At 38.9% G+C, this 14,885-nt stretch overlaps 1 protein-coding gene across 1 annotated transcript in view; it reads left to right on the plus strand.

The window, feature by feature from the left end:
- The window catches only part of PLEKHG7 (pleckstrin homology and RhoGEF domain containing G7), a 62,684-nt gene that overhangs the window by 36,773 nt on the left and 11,026 nt on the right, over nt 1–14,885 (plus strand). Inside the window, exons 9-13 of the mRNA XM_075209393.1 lie at nt 1,614–1,709; nt 2,081–2,182; nt 2,520–2,633; nt 2,872–3,046; nt 10,518–10,633. Of these exons, the coding sequence (XP_075065494.1) occupies nt 1,614–1,709; nt 2,081–2,182; nt 2,520–2,633; nt 2,872–3,046; nt 10,518–10,633 (603 nt within the window). The remainder of the gene's footprint in view (nt 1–1,613; nt 1,710–2,080; nt 2,183–2,519; nt 2,634–2,871; nt 3,047–10,517; nt 10,634–14,885) is intronic.

Consider the following 14,885-nt stretch of genomic DNA (forward strand, 5'->3'; position numbering starts at 1 on the left):
GGGTCCCTGTGAGAGGATGGACTTACAATGTCACCCTACTCCTCTACACTTTTTGGGTAGTAGTCAATGACTACTGCTTGCAGCACTTAAACCTGCTACTCACTGTCTGTATGTCAACTGACACTAATATGGTGTCCCCAGTTGTGACCACCTTGGTCATTGGGGTTTAGCACACCATCCGATCCAAGTTTCTCTCCAGAAGGTTGGGAGCCACATTTCTGGGACAGCAATTGGGCTTCACTGTGGTGTTTGGCCTCGTGGATGCAATGCACCTTTTAAATTCATTAGAACTCTTCTGAAACATTTGAGAGGACCTCTGGCACTGCCATTTTCCGGTCCTTGGACTTGGGACTGAGCGAATGGTAGCCGAACAGCGACAAGTCCTCCATGGATTTCTATAGCAACCCCCACTAAACCAACAGAATAGAGGATTTGCGGTGCTTCCAATCTCTGGGCCTTGGACTCAGGACTAGAGGAGCTGCAATCTAGCACTGCAGCAGCCCCCCACTGGATAAGTGTACACAGTGAAAACCTAATTCTGATGTTGGGTTCCTGGAGTTAGAAAATACATACCGTAATTAAAATAATAAATAAAAAGGTTTTCATTCCTTTTATTTGTATAAGCAAATATTTCCTTTAGAACTATTTAACTAATTATCCAGCTTTGTCATAATATAATGATGTGGTGAGCACTCTTAAGAGAGATATAAAATGCTTCTCCTTAGTAGAACAAATAATGAGATATAACATAAAAGGAACAAAATAGGAAAAAAATTAAATATAATACCAGCATATCATGTGTGAGATACAATAATAATGTAATAAATATAACATTTATGAAATCCTAAAAAAATTAATGGCTGTCACTGTTACAGGAATACCAATCCCTAAATACCATTACGTGCAAAAATGGGTAAAAATATATAAAAAAGTGTAAATATATAAACTTATAAAAAAAAATATAGATAAAAATGCATTTTTTTTTATCTTGTCCTATAAGAGTCTTTACTATGTCAATATAATATGACCAGACTGATTCTGCAGATTTGTTTTCCTATATCTTGATGTTCATAAAATACAGATAGTGAACCTTATTTGTGTTTGGAGCAACTTTAGGGTGTAAGTTTTCACCTGGACTAACCATGTTGCGATACAAGGGGTGTAAATGCATTTTTTGTATGCAGGGATATACTGCCTACTTTTTGCATGTAGCATGAATACTGGGAAGCTTTATTATTACTCTGCAATTTAGTTAAACTAGATTGCACTCCCTCTAAACTCTAAATCTGTCCTCACATTTTAAATTTGTTCCGACCTCCCCATAGCACAAAATCGTTTTGACAAGTTGCAAAAAAGCCAGATATACTCAGAATGGTAAATGAGACCCATTATATGCTCTATACTTGTTCATTTAACGATTAAGAGAAATGTTGCATGCATGTATACACCATGGTGGCTTTTGTGCCTGGACAACGCTAAGGAATGCATTATGTTTTATTGTTTTAGATTATATATTTTGAGGTCATTGTATATTATGTAACAAACATAAGAGATGACACTTTATTAATGATGACTGATCTGAATGCTTCACTTCTCTGTTTTATATTATGTAGATATTTTTTAATGCACTAAAGCACTTGCAGAGCAATGATCATCTATTGGATGTGGACACGGTTAGGCTCTTTGGCAATTTAGAGGATTTGAATCAGGTAAATGTTTTTCCTGCCAAAAGATAATAATCTAATATAAGATGTTATTTCACTTAAGTGTTCCTGTTGACAACAATATTACATTAGTATACAGTCCTTTTCAGATGATACATTTACTTGTATTGCGTTTGACTGGGTCATCCAGAGAGTCAGTGATAAACTTCCACATTTTGGAAAATGATTAGTTCAATAATTTGGGTTTTGGGAGTCTTGGAAGATGTGGGATTATGATAAAGGGACTGTAATAGTTCCTAGTCAAAAATAAAACAAAAAACATTGAAATTGTAACTGTTGTCACTTCTGGATTAGTATTTGTGTTTTCTTAGATAAACAGAAGCATGATGATAAATATTTTTGTTTTTTTTAACTAGGAAAGTCTGAATTTTGCTACCAGCCTCTTTTACACCATTGAAAGCAGGGAATTTGGATCTACAGCTTCCCACTCTTTATCATTGGCAGATTTGCTAACAAAGGTCAGTATAATAAATATGAGCAACGAGTAATGGGATATATAATAGAGCTTCACAACTGAAAGTCATGACGATACGTTAGGTTTTCAGAAGCTGTGTAAAGGGACAAGGTGTCATGCCCAATGTTTCTTATAAGCTAAACGAATGAAAGGGAAAAAAAACACTATGATTCTCAAAGAAACTGCATTTTTTTTAATCCCCATTTAATAACTTTTCTTTTGGAACGTTCTCTGGCACACAACAAAAGAATTGTCAACAATCCAGTATCAAATGTATTTCTATAGATGTTGATTTTTTCTGAAACTTGCCTAAACTTTTTATTTCCTTTTTGATGTTGCAGTATTTCAAGAATAATATCTGCTTGACTCATCAGATCTACTGCCTCAATTACACGTCAGCGGTCATCTACCTGGAGACCCTAAAGCCAAGAGAACATTTTGCAGCATATTTAAAAGTAATGTTTCTTTTTCATTATTATCATACTTTACTGTGCAGAACATACTAGTAGCTACATTAATTGGCACAATAGTCCCCTTTAAGGGTTATCTATGCAATGGTCACAACACTAGACTTGGTGCACTCAGGGCTAATCCTATCTTAGATTATGAATAGCGTTGTCACATTATTTTCTCTAGCTGTGAGCATTCACCACACTAGTCCTGGTGCTACATGTTGTATTTCATGTATTTTAGTGGTGTGAACAACATGAGCTGTGTAGACGGCTGCACCTCACTGATTTGCTGGTAGCACCATTACACCGGCTGACCCGCTATCCGCTGCTCCTTAAGAACATATGGAAAAGAAGCACTGATGCAGCAGAGAAATTATTAATCTATTCTGTGAAGGAAAAAGTTGAAAACTCATTAAGTAAGTGATGCGACTTTGTATTGTGGAGGGGATAGGGCAATTAAAATGTGCTTTTACTTCGTTTTTATAATGTCTTCTATCTTATATGATTATATTCTGCTATAGTAAGAACAATACAGAGTATATTCGGTGCTACTAACAATAATCTATGGGCTAAATTTGCCAATGTGAGACTTGTTTTACTGTGCAGTTTGAGTGATTAATCTGCTGCTCTATTGTGTGTACCAGTTGATTATTGCCATACTCAAGCTCTTTTCTGTTGACACTGCTGTCTCCAGGGGTAAAGCTGCTGCTATATGAACATAAACAATACATTTGACACTGCCCAGCAGCCCTGCCCTACATATGAGTCAAGTTAATTATCAGACCAGAACAATACAGTTCTGGTTAACAAATGCCTGCTCCAATATATATATATTTGGTTATTACTTAAATGGATTGTAGACTTTCAAACAAGGTAATAACCTAACCTAAAGCACATGTACAGTCTTAATACATATTTTGGGCTTCACCCCCACCCTATCCTGTACTTGTACTAGCAGTTTGCTTATGTTTTGGTTGCCCCCCAGACACATACTTGCCCGTCAGACATAAAGCAGACACGGGGGCGATCCCTGAATCCACATCACATTCAACATTCTAGTGTCACTTGGAAAACTCTTCATTGCTACAGAACGTAGTGCCACTTTGTATGATGGGATGTATAGTACCTTGTGACCTAAGGAGAAATACTGGGTCCATGTCTGAACATTGATTCTACCTGACATTGATACTAGAAAAAAGTAGATTATAAAATTCCACTTGACAGTTCATAAGAATGAACGTCTGTCCCTCCCAATTCATTACAATTCCCTTTTTTGTTTTGTTTTTATAATTAATAACTGTCCTAAAATATAAATAGACATATACTGTAACACCTTGTGTGTTCTACTAGACCACAGGAGGCTTTCCAGATAAAGAGAAATGGCACTGTTCAGTTGAATACGGTTGCACAAGAGAAGTGACAATGAGTTGTCCAAACATATGAAATAAGCAAATACTAGTATTGCATGTAAAATAAAATTGAGAGGTGCTGTGTAAGTATTACATCCAATAACAGGACACAAGAAGTGATATTATGCTGTTGTCCATACATACAAATAAGAGTTACATTAAGTTGTTCTACATATAAAAACTAGAATTTGAGCAATGTCCTGTAACTTTAGACACAGAGATAAGGATTGTGGAGGTCTAGCTTGAACTTGTCCTAGTCCAGCTCATCACTAATGGTAATGCTTGCTGAGCAACACAACCCTTCGGGTGGACTGTAAATTGTTTGTTTGCACTGTTTCTTTGCTTTATAGTAAGAAATATGGGAGCTGTCAGTGAGCTCCATTTTTTTTGGTCCGTTTTTTTGATGTTGTGAAAGGGTTTAGTTTCATTTCAGGAATTTTTGAGATGTCTTCTCTGGCACCTGGTCCACACTCGTCAACTTTGTGAGCAGGAGGACCAATTGTAATCCAGAGAGTACAGGACCATCAAAAAAGTCTGTATTCAGCAGCTCCCTTGGCCTCACTATGGGGGATGTGAAGGTGGTAGTGCAAATATATAGATCTAGATATATGTAGATCAGAGCCGGATTTAGACCTCATAGGGCCCTAGGCAGGATACTGTTTTTGGGGCCCCTCCCTGCAACAATCCATAGCACTATATTTTTGCAGCCTACCATATACCCCTATAGTTACGTAGAAGTGAAAGCATGTGCCGCCGCATGCCTACCATATACCCCTATAGTTAAGTAGATATGAAAGCATGTGCCGCCGCCAAAGGAGGTGAGGGCGTGGCTTGCATCTTTGGGGGCGTACCTAACATGTGAAAAGAGCAAGGCCACCCTGCTGCAGAAAAAGGCACCCCTAAATAATTACCAAGCAGTCCCGTTTTTTTAAGTAGTTGGGTCAAAACAACATAATAAATATTGAAGTCAGGGCAGAAATATTTACTTAAGTTGTTTGCAAAAATAATACGCATAAATCCATGTATGTGCTCTTGTCACTTTTGTCCCTCTATCATCACACTGTGCCCCTTCATTGTCACTTTTGCCCCTTCACAATATCACATGTGCCCTTTCACCATCACCTCTGTGCCCATCACCATCACCTCTGTGCCCATCACCATCACCACCTCTGTGCCAATCACCATCACCACCACTGTGCCAATCACCATCACCACCTCTGTGCCCATTACCACCTCTGTGCCCTTCACCATCACCACTTCTGTGCCAATCACCATCACCACCTCTGTGCCTCTTCACCATCACCACCTCTGTGCTCTTCACCATCACCACCTCTGTGCCCTTCACCATCACCACTTCTGTGCCAATCACCACCTCTGTGCCCTTCACCATCACCACTTCTGTGCCAATCACCATCTCTGTGCCCTTCACCACCTCTGTGCCCATCACCATCACCACTTCTGTGCCCCTTCACCATCACCACTTCTGTGCCCCTTCACCATCACCACTTCTGTGCCCCTTCACCACTTCTGTGCCCCTTCACCATCACCACTTCTGTGCCCCTTCACCATCACCACTTCTGTGCCCCTTCACCATCACCACTTCTGTCCCTTGTTTTACTTACCTTTCTATTGCGCGCTGCTCCTCCTCCGTCAGTCCAGATGTAAAAAAAAAAAAAAAAAGAGAAAGAGTCACGTGATCACTCGTCGGGTCCCGGCAGCCTCTCCTCCTCTCTCTATCACTGAGGAGAAGAGGCTGCCGGGATTCGCGGCACCCGACCCCCCCCTCCTCCGATTTGCGGCACCCCCCCCTCCCCCGACTCGCGGCACCCCCCCCCCCCGCGCGAGTCGGGGGAGGGGCCGATTTTTTTTTTTTTTTTTTTTTTTTTTTTTTTAAAATTACTCCTGTCCCCCCCAGCTGTGCCCCCCCCAGAGCCGCTAGGCCCTAGGCAGGTGCCTAGGTTGCCTAGCGGTAAATCCGGCCCTGATGTAGATAGAGAGATATAGGGATAGATCCCTCTATCTTAATGATGTGAATGAGTTCTCTGTACAGTGCTGCGGAATTAGTGGATATATATATATATATATATATATATATATATATATATGAGAGAGAGAGAGTACATGCACGTCATAGCTTAATAGGAACAGATGGTCGAGTACCCCAAACTCATGAATAAGCACCAAAAACCAGTATCTCAAGTTTTCTTTGTCCCAGAGGCGAATAGTCAGGCTACAGTATGTCGAAATGTTTGTTGATGATAGGAAGATCCTAACAGAAATTACTTGTACTAAGCGGTCATGTTATTTTGGGATTAATGTAGGATAATGTGCTAATCCCTAAGAACCATTTAATAAGCATTTTTAAGAGTGACATTGATCAGTTCTGAGAATCCCTAAGGATACAATGCACTTTTCTCCACAATAAGAAGCCATATGCAGTATTTGTGTACTGCACAAATAGATGAACAAGAATTCAATCACTTAGAGATTGTGTACCCTAATTATTGGATATGTTTATTTTCGGAAAGACAGTAGGTACTGGGCCTGAGGAAACCTATTTCTCTGCATATAGATATGCTGATATGAACTGGAGCTGTCATGTTAATTTCTGTTGTGAGGTTAAAAGACATGTTTCGTGTAGTGGCCATGTTACTTTGACATGGCAGAAATAACGCACATCGCTTTACTAAACAATAATGTTTGAATATTGTATTTCTTAAAACATACTCTGCATTTAGTTACAATTGCACTTACGGTAATTACATTTGGTTTTTAGAGTGAAAGATTTGTTTTGTAGATTCTGATTTCATTGTTATGATGCTCTTACAGACTACTGCAGTGATCTCAACATTTATTATACTGTGACACACCTGCCATGTCAGTACAGTGATTCTCAGATAAGAAAAGTATACAATTAAAAACGCTAAAACCTGTGCTTTCTAATTGCAGATTGCAGCTTTAAATGTTTAAAATAAAACAAAGCGCATATATCTGTAAAGTAAATAATTGCGTCAATGTGTATTATCATGTCATATGTCTAAACTTACCCATTGATAGATGTTAGAAAGGTATATTGCTCAATCTTTATAGGTACAGGTAAAAGTTATTAGTTACTAACAAAAGAAGAATGTGTGAAAACCATGGCAAATCTTGCCAAAATCTGTTTTAATATCATATCCACAAAATCTTTCAACATATTACAACCCGATTCCCCTCACCAGATCAGTGCGTGTAAGTTATTAGGGCCTGGTTTCCTTTTACATGTCAACAGCTGGGTCTAATGGAAATTCCTCATCCTTCATGGTACTGGACCTCTAGGTCAGTTTCCAGGTAGGATAAGGATGCACATTATTTACAGGGACAACCTTTTCCTTCTTTTTGTAATAAACTTTGAGTAGGAATAGTAGTGGGTGAAGGGTATAGGGCAGGGGTGGCCAGATTTTTAGACTCTGTGATCTACTCTAAAAACCGAAAATATTTTACAATATTCCATCTACCAATCTAATGTCAAAAATGTTCTGGTAACATATAATGCTGTTGGCATACCTTTCGCATAGCAGAAGGAACACTTTAGAGAGATATATAGATAGATATGGATATGTATATACACAAATAAAATACGTGTCGCTTTACTCGTTAATCCGGTAAAAGGTCCGTAAAGTCTCTAAATATTCTATTAATGCACTCCACATGTACGTTAGTGGTTAGTTCGGAAATCTACATGAAAAAAAAAAGTGAAGGAGGGGATAAAAATGTTAGCTAATGTGCGTACTAGATGATTGTAGGTATAGGTATATATCAAGTGATCAATCCCTCGGGTATACTTGAGATTCTTTAGAGATTTCTTGCCGTCTCATAAAAAACAAATATAAACAGATAATTGTGCAGTATCAGTGACTATAGTGAACCCAACACCACACCATGAACTCTTTTTTGTTCGGTTATATTTGATATTCTTTATCACTCTCTGTTCCCTCCACATACAAGTCATATATTATATTGAAGTGAGGTATTTCAATCAGACCTGCCGCCAGAAGTGTGTAAAATCAAGCACCTAGAGTTTCCATTTGTGATACAAAATGGGTCGTTCTAAAGAGCTCAGTAACTTCAAGTGTGGTACTGTGATAGGATGTCACCTTTGCAATAAACAGTTTGTGAAATTTCATCCCTGCTGCATATTCCACGGTCAACTGTAAGTGATATTATTAGAAAGTGGAAGCATTTAGCAACTCTGCCACGAAGCAGAAGACCACGTAAAATCACAGAGCAGGGTCAACGACTGCTAAGGCGCATGGTGTGTAAAAGTCGCCAGCACTAAGCTGATTCCAGAGCGGAAGAGTCCTGAACTTCCACTGGCATTAATGTAAGCACAAAAACTGTGTGGTGGGAGCTTAATGGAATGGGTTTCCATGGCCGAGCAGCTGCATGCAAGCCTCACATCACCAAGACCAATGCCAAGCATTGGATGGAGTGCTCTAAATCATACCGACACTGGACTGTGGAACAGTGGAAACGTGTTCTGTGGAGTGAAGAATCGCGCTTCTCTGTTTAGAAGTCAGATGGGTGAGTCTCGGTTTGGCCGATGCTGGGAGAACGTTACCTGTCTGACTGCATTATGCCAACTGTGAAGTTTGGTTGAGGAGAGATAATGGTAAGGGGCTGTTTTTTAGGGTTTGCGCTAGGCCCCTTATCTCCAGTGAAGGGTAATCTTAATGCTTCAGCATACCAAGTCAATTTGGACAATGCTATGCTTCTAACTTTGTGGCAACAGTTTGGAGAAGGTCCTTTTCTATTCCAGCATAACTGTAGTCCTTGCTTTGTGCACTGGGGCACAAAGACATGGTTTGAGTTTGGTGTGGAAAAACTTGATTGGTCCACACAGAGCCTTGACCATCAAACCCATCGAACAACTTTGGGATGAACTGAACTGCTCTACAGAATGAATGGGCACAAATTACCACAGAAACGCTTCAATATCTTGTGGAAAGTCTTCCAAGATGAGTGGAAGTTGTTATCACTGCAAAAGGGGAACCAACTGCATATTACAGTATATTAATTTGAATACAGTGTCATTACAGTCCCTTTTGGTGTAATTGTCAAGCGCCCAGTAATATATATATATATTATTGTATATATGTTATACAATATATTATAATATAATATATTATGTTATACAAAAATCAGGGGTACTCAGTACAGCATTAATTATGTGTTTGGAGAGTGTAAACTGCTTTTCTATATTAAAAACTAATGTAAAGAATGGGGTGTGCAGGTAAGCCTTTAGACCAGATAAAATAGCATAGCATTTGATCATGTTAGGACTGATCAGAATGGGAAGACTTTGGCATAAGTTGGTCAGCTTAACATATATTGCAATATGTGGAACTAATATCTGTTTTTATATAGAAAAGTAGTTTGCACTCTCCAAACACATAATTTAATGCTGTACTGAGTATCCCTGGGTTTTTTTGTGTGTGTATGTATATATATTTTCTATCCCATTACTATATTCAGTGATCTTCTTGTTAAGTTTTAAATTCTATTTTATTAATGATAGGAAAGGTATAAATTTAAACATGATCCAATAAATATATTTTAAGATTTTTCCAATTCATCCCTTGTCTGATTACCATTCTCATTGTCCTATCATCATCATCATGTATATAGTTATATAGTACTAATTCCGCAGCGCTGTACAGAGAGCTCACTCACATCCTTGCCCCCAATAGAGCTTACAGTCTAAATTCCCTAACTAGGGTCAATTTGGTGGCATCCAATTAACCTACTAGTATGTCATGACTCTGTGCCCCCTATTCCCCCATTTTCATCTTGCTCGGCCGTCTTGCTGCCACTGCTATATTCCGAGAGGAAGTCTGATCGTACACACTTCCTCTATCGGCATCTTTAAAATTTGTTCGCTAGAATTTTATTTTAATCTCCGCAGTCACACCGCAGGGAGCTTATTAGCAGTGCTCTGAGGAGAAAGAGCTGCAGCCAGAGTTATCCTCATGTAAAAATAAATAAATAAATCTGGAGTTCATGGGGTAAATTTATCAAGCTGCAGTTTTGAAAAAGTGAAGATGTTGCCTACAGCAACCAATCGGATTTTAGCTATCATTTTGTAGAATATGCAAAATAAATTTATATCTAGAATCTGCTTGGATGCTATATGCAACATCTCCACTATTTCAAATCCGCAGCTTGATAAATTTACCCCCTGGAGTTTAACTGTGTGGGGGGGGGGGGGTGGGGTGTTGTTTGTGGACAACACCTGTTTACTGCCAATTAATCTCTTAAAAATGCAATGTTTCCAGCTGTACCTCCTTACTTGCACCACTGGTTTTAATGTAAAAATATAATCGTTCAATTTTGAAATGCTTTTCCAGTCTGGTATTATGACACACAAATATGTGCAGAAACACTTTTTGACAGTGACTGGATACTCCAGATAATTGTAATTTTCCTTGCATACCTCCAGGAGATCTTGAAGGAAAAGTGAAATGGTTGGATAAGTCGCAGAAATTCAAACAACTCCAGGATGTTATTGTGTGGCCCTATTTATGGGAGAGAGATAAAAGATTTTTCATACCAGAGGTATTTCAGTGTTTTAAATATGTTTAAATTTTTGTTTTGTTTGGAAAAAATCAATAAAAATATTTGATTTGGGAAAAAAAAAATTATACATTTCATGTTCTACATTTTTAGGTTCATTTGATTAGGGACATAGCACCTGTTAGCAGGGCCGTAACTAGGGCTGTGCGATAGGGGCGACCGCCCAGGGCGCAACGCTGAAGGGGGGAACAGTTTAGGAGTATTTTAGGTTAATTTGGTTAAAATTGAGGGCTAGGGGGCGGTATTTGTCTTTCTCACCCCAGACGCTAGAATTCTAAGTTACGGCTCTGCCTGTTGGCATCATTATTCAAAATGGAATTCACACAGATGAACAGTAGATGAAGTGGGAGGGGTTAGAGAAACCTGATAGCAATCGAATTATGAGAATGTCAACAGCACCACATAGTATTTCAGTTCAGCCAACGCCGGCATGTCCATGTATAAACGGTGATGTGACTCGCCTGTCAAATTGGTACAGGACAATTGTGGCAACAAACATAACTTTTTATGAAACTGAGTTCATGCATCAAACTTGTTGAATAAAAAAAAAAAATGAAAAAATATACATTTTTATTCTGCACAACTGGATAACTGAGGCAATTTAGACCATGATCCTGATCTGCTCACATCCATTTATAAAGAGGCCATGCCTTATTGACCACTGGAAATCAGGACAATTGAAAGGTACCCATTTTGTATACATACCGAATGCAATCAGCAAATGCATAGTCTTAATATACAGCTGGAGATTCAGCTGTTGTCTTTATTAGTTCTCCTCTGTAGACACTCCTTGTAAAGGTACTGTCATTAGTAATTGACACAGTTATGGTGTTAGTGCACCTTATTCCTTACTTCAGCAAATTAGTCAATGGCCTACCAATAGGGTTGCAGCAGATGCTAGGCCACAACCCTCTAAGGCATAGAAATAGATAGGAATGTCATTATACTGAGTTTATTTATATATCATGTATATGTGAGGTATGATTAATATGCAAGTCATATAACAATAGTTCTGCCTTTCAAAGGACAGTTGTCTTTTGAAGTGGGATTCCTGGAACAGTTCGTTTTAACTCTAGATATTGCAGGGTCATGGTCTGCTTCTTAAAGACCTTAAAAGAGATGATACTGAGACTCCAGAGTTTATAAGTGTAGCACCTGCTCACACGCCCTTTCTGTAGTAGCGCTATATTTGATGCGCTGTCCTGACATGACTTCAATAGTAAATTGCCCCGAAAAGCCATCTGTCGTCATTGCGATGACAGATGATCCTTAAGTGGAAAAATCTGAAAAAAATTAAATAGCCCCCTAAGAAATGATTTGTGACCCTGTAGCACACACCATTAATGCCAATCATGCTCTAGAAAGTATATCTTGACTTCCTCCTTAAAATATAGACTGCTCTATCTATACTTGGTTACTGTGAACTAGTATTAGTTTTCCCTTGCTAACAGACCTCTTGACTTGCAGATTATCCTGGTTTAACTCAGTGTTTCTCTCCACACATACTTTAATGTGCTGGGCAATGTAGTTCTACAGAAATCCTCTTCCCTCAACTCCACATGTAATTGTGCCCTAATATTGCAGCAATTCAGTACAGCAATTTATCAAGGAGATCCATGGAACTAGTATTGGATACTTAGTTTCTGTAATTAAGTCTGCTTGCGGCTATGGAAATTTTTAGCAGCTTCCCTACAAAAATATCTAGGTGTGTGCAGCATACGATAAGGGCTCTAATATCAGTTGGAGGATATTTATGTTTAAGCGGTTTTGAGTGTCCCTTTATTCTGCTGTATAGTCAAAGGTTATCAAGTGTCCAGGGTCTCCCTCTTATGGGTGTAGTACGTGTTCATGATGCTGTAAACACCCGACAGTGTTTACAGCGACATAAATAATCAGAATGTAAACACAGCGACATGTTAAAAACACAGACTTGCGTATACACAGACTCTGCACAGTTCCGATATGAGGAGAGCCCGACACTTTAAAATGACGTCACTTTGAACCACGGCTTGCTTATTTAAAGTGGAAATGCAATGGACCCGGCGTACGATCATGTAATGTAAGAACCCTAATCCTGGTACGGTAAAATTCATACTTGCATTACATGATCGTACGCCGGGTCCGTTGCGTTGCCGCTTTAAATATGTAAGTCGGGGGTTCAAAGTGACGTCATTTTAAAGTGTCAGACTCCTCATATCGGAACTGTGCTGAGTCTGTGTATACGTACTTCTGTGTTTTTAACATGTTGCTGTGTTTAAATTCAGATTATTTATGTCGCTGTAAACACTGTTGGTGTTTAGAATTGCTATAGTGTGGAATCCGAGGGTAGCTTCACAAGCCATGTTTCCAGTGGTAGGTCTGAACTTGGGCATCTCCCTTATATAATTCCCATCCCAATAAGCTTGGAAAATATATTGCTTTTGCCAGGTGATTGTTCTGGATGGCCCAAACTGTGGCTACTGCATATTTGATTTGCTGGGCTCTGAATGGGGAACTTGGAGCTGGGCCCAAGCCTGTGGCTTCCTTAGGATCCTCCCCCACAGAGATTAGACTGGTGAAATTATCTAATATGGTTCCCCAATCTAGATTTCAAGCTTGTTACATAATTTGGGCACCGCTGTTATGTCCTATGTAGGTGAGCTCTGACACTGGATGTTAGCAAAATGGAACTGTCCACTGGAGAGCTATGCAACTGCAAGGCTGGCTCCAGGTTGTAAAGTTTTGGATTCCATAGTCTCCCAGAAAAGGTTACATTGCAGGGTATAATCCATGGTGGATTATGTAGTCTTTATAGGTTTATGGTGGTTATTTATTTTTAAATAGATGAATTTAGCTGCTAGATGTAGAGGAGCTTGTGCAAAGACATCTAGCATGCTCCACAGCCAGGCTACACCAGAGGAGGGCTGGCAAATGTTAGCCTGGGGGCTAGACTTAACTCAGCAGCCTATTGGCAACATTTTAAAGGAGAAAAAATGCAGGTGGCCAAGTTAGGGAGGCAGTTGCCCCCCTGCCCCCCAACCCAGCCTGCCCCTGAGCTACACCCTGCTTTTATATGATTGTGTATGTAGTGTACATACATGTACAAATATGTATGTTTGTTTATATATTTTTAGTTTTTGTCATTTCTGCTTTAATATGGATGTTATATATAGAAATTCCATTCACTGCATACGATGTGTTGTTTTTTGTTTTTTTTGTACGTGTGGTGGATGTTCTGGCATAGAACATACTTTGGTCTGGATGGTGTTAGAGGGTTCAATTTCAGATATTGTACTGTGCTCTGGTTAGCAGTCCTAGCAGTGAAATAGTTGGATACAATTATTTTGTAGAAAACTATGTATTTGCTAATGACCTTCAACAATATATATTTGTGCTAGAGAGACACCCTTAACTTTTATTTTCCATGGGCATCCACTTTTAGAATGAGGATTTTGTGGAGTATTACATTTTTTTCTGACAGAGTTGAAGGAATTCAACTGACAGTTGAAGGAATTGACTTCCTATATAATATACATACACACAATCCTTGCAAATTCAAAATATATGGAAATACTCCAGCATGACTATTAAGATGCACTTAAAGTGTATCATCATGTGGGGTGACATACTCAAGACAACACTCTTCATTATCGATTTGATGATGTCTATGGATATCGTCTTTCTGTTAAAAATAAATAAAAGTAAAATCAATAATTTAAAAAGCAAAGAACTCCCCAAATGCTTATAGTATCCGCTTTCGTAGTCTGCACTGGTATTTAGTATAATGGGGAAACCCACAACATGGGCCCCACTGACATAATGTTGCACAGCCCTAGCCTGTTCAGCACAGGGCTAAATTCCCTAGGTGAGCCCACCCAAACCATCCTGAAAAGAAAACTGTTGCTATAATAAAGTGTGTTAAAATTTACTTTTCAATATATTTTTGCCTCTAGAAAAAAGGCATATAGTACTACATATTGAAGTGTGTGAAGAGTGAGCCTCACCGTGCTCCTAAGCACAGGATATTCCACATACGTTTGACTGTTGCAGTAGCTGTTGAAAATGTTCATATCATGGAATCAAATGGATTTATTCTGGAATTCTAGCCACTAGTCAATAACGCTAAAGCTTTTCCTTAATTATAACTACAAAAAGCAGCCAATTCATTAAATAAGTATTCACCCCCTTTTTTTATTACTAGGTAGAAACACATTTGGCTGTAATTAGGAACTTAAGAACTATAAGCGATTTGGGT

The sequence above is a fragment of the Mixophyes fleayi genome, chromosome 4 (assembly GCF_038048845.1).
Source record: "Mixophyes fleayi isolate aMixFle1 chromosome 4, aMixFle1.hap1, whole genome shotgun sequence".
Taxonomy (NCBI): Eukaryota; Metazoa; Chordata; class Amphibia; order Anura; family Limnodynastidae; genus Mixophyes; species Mixophyes fleayi.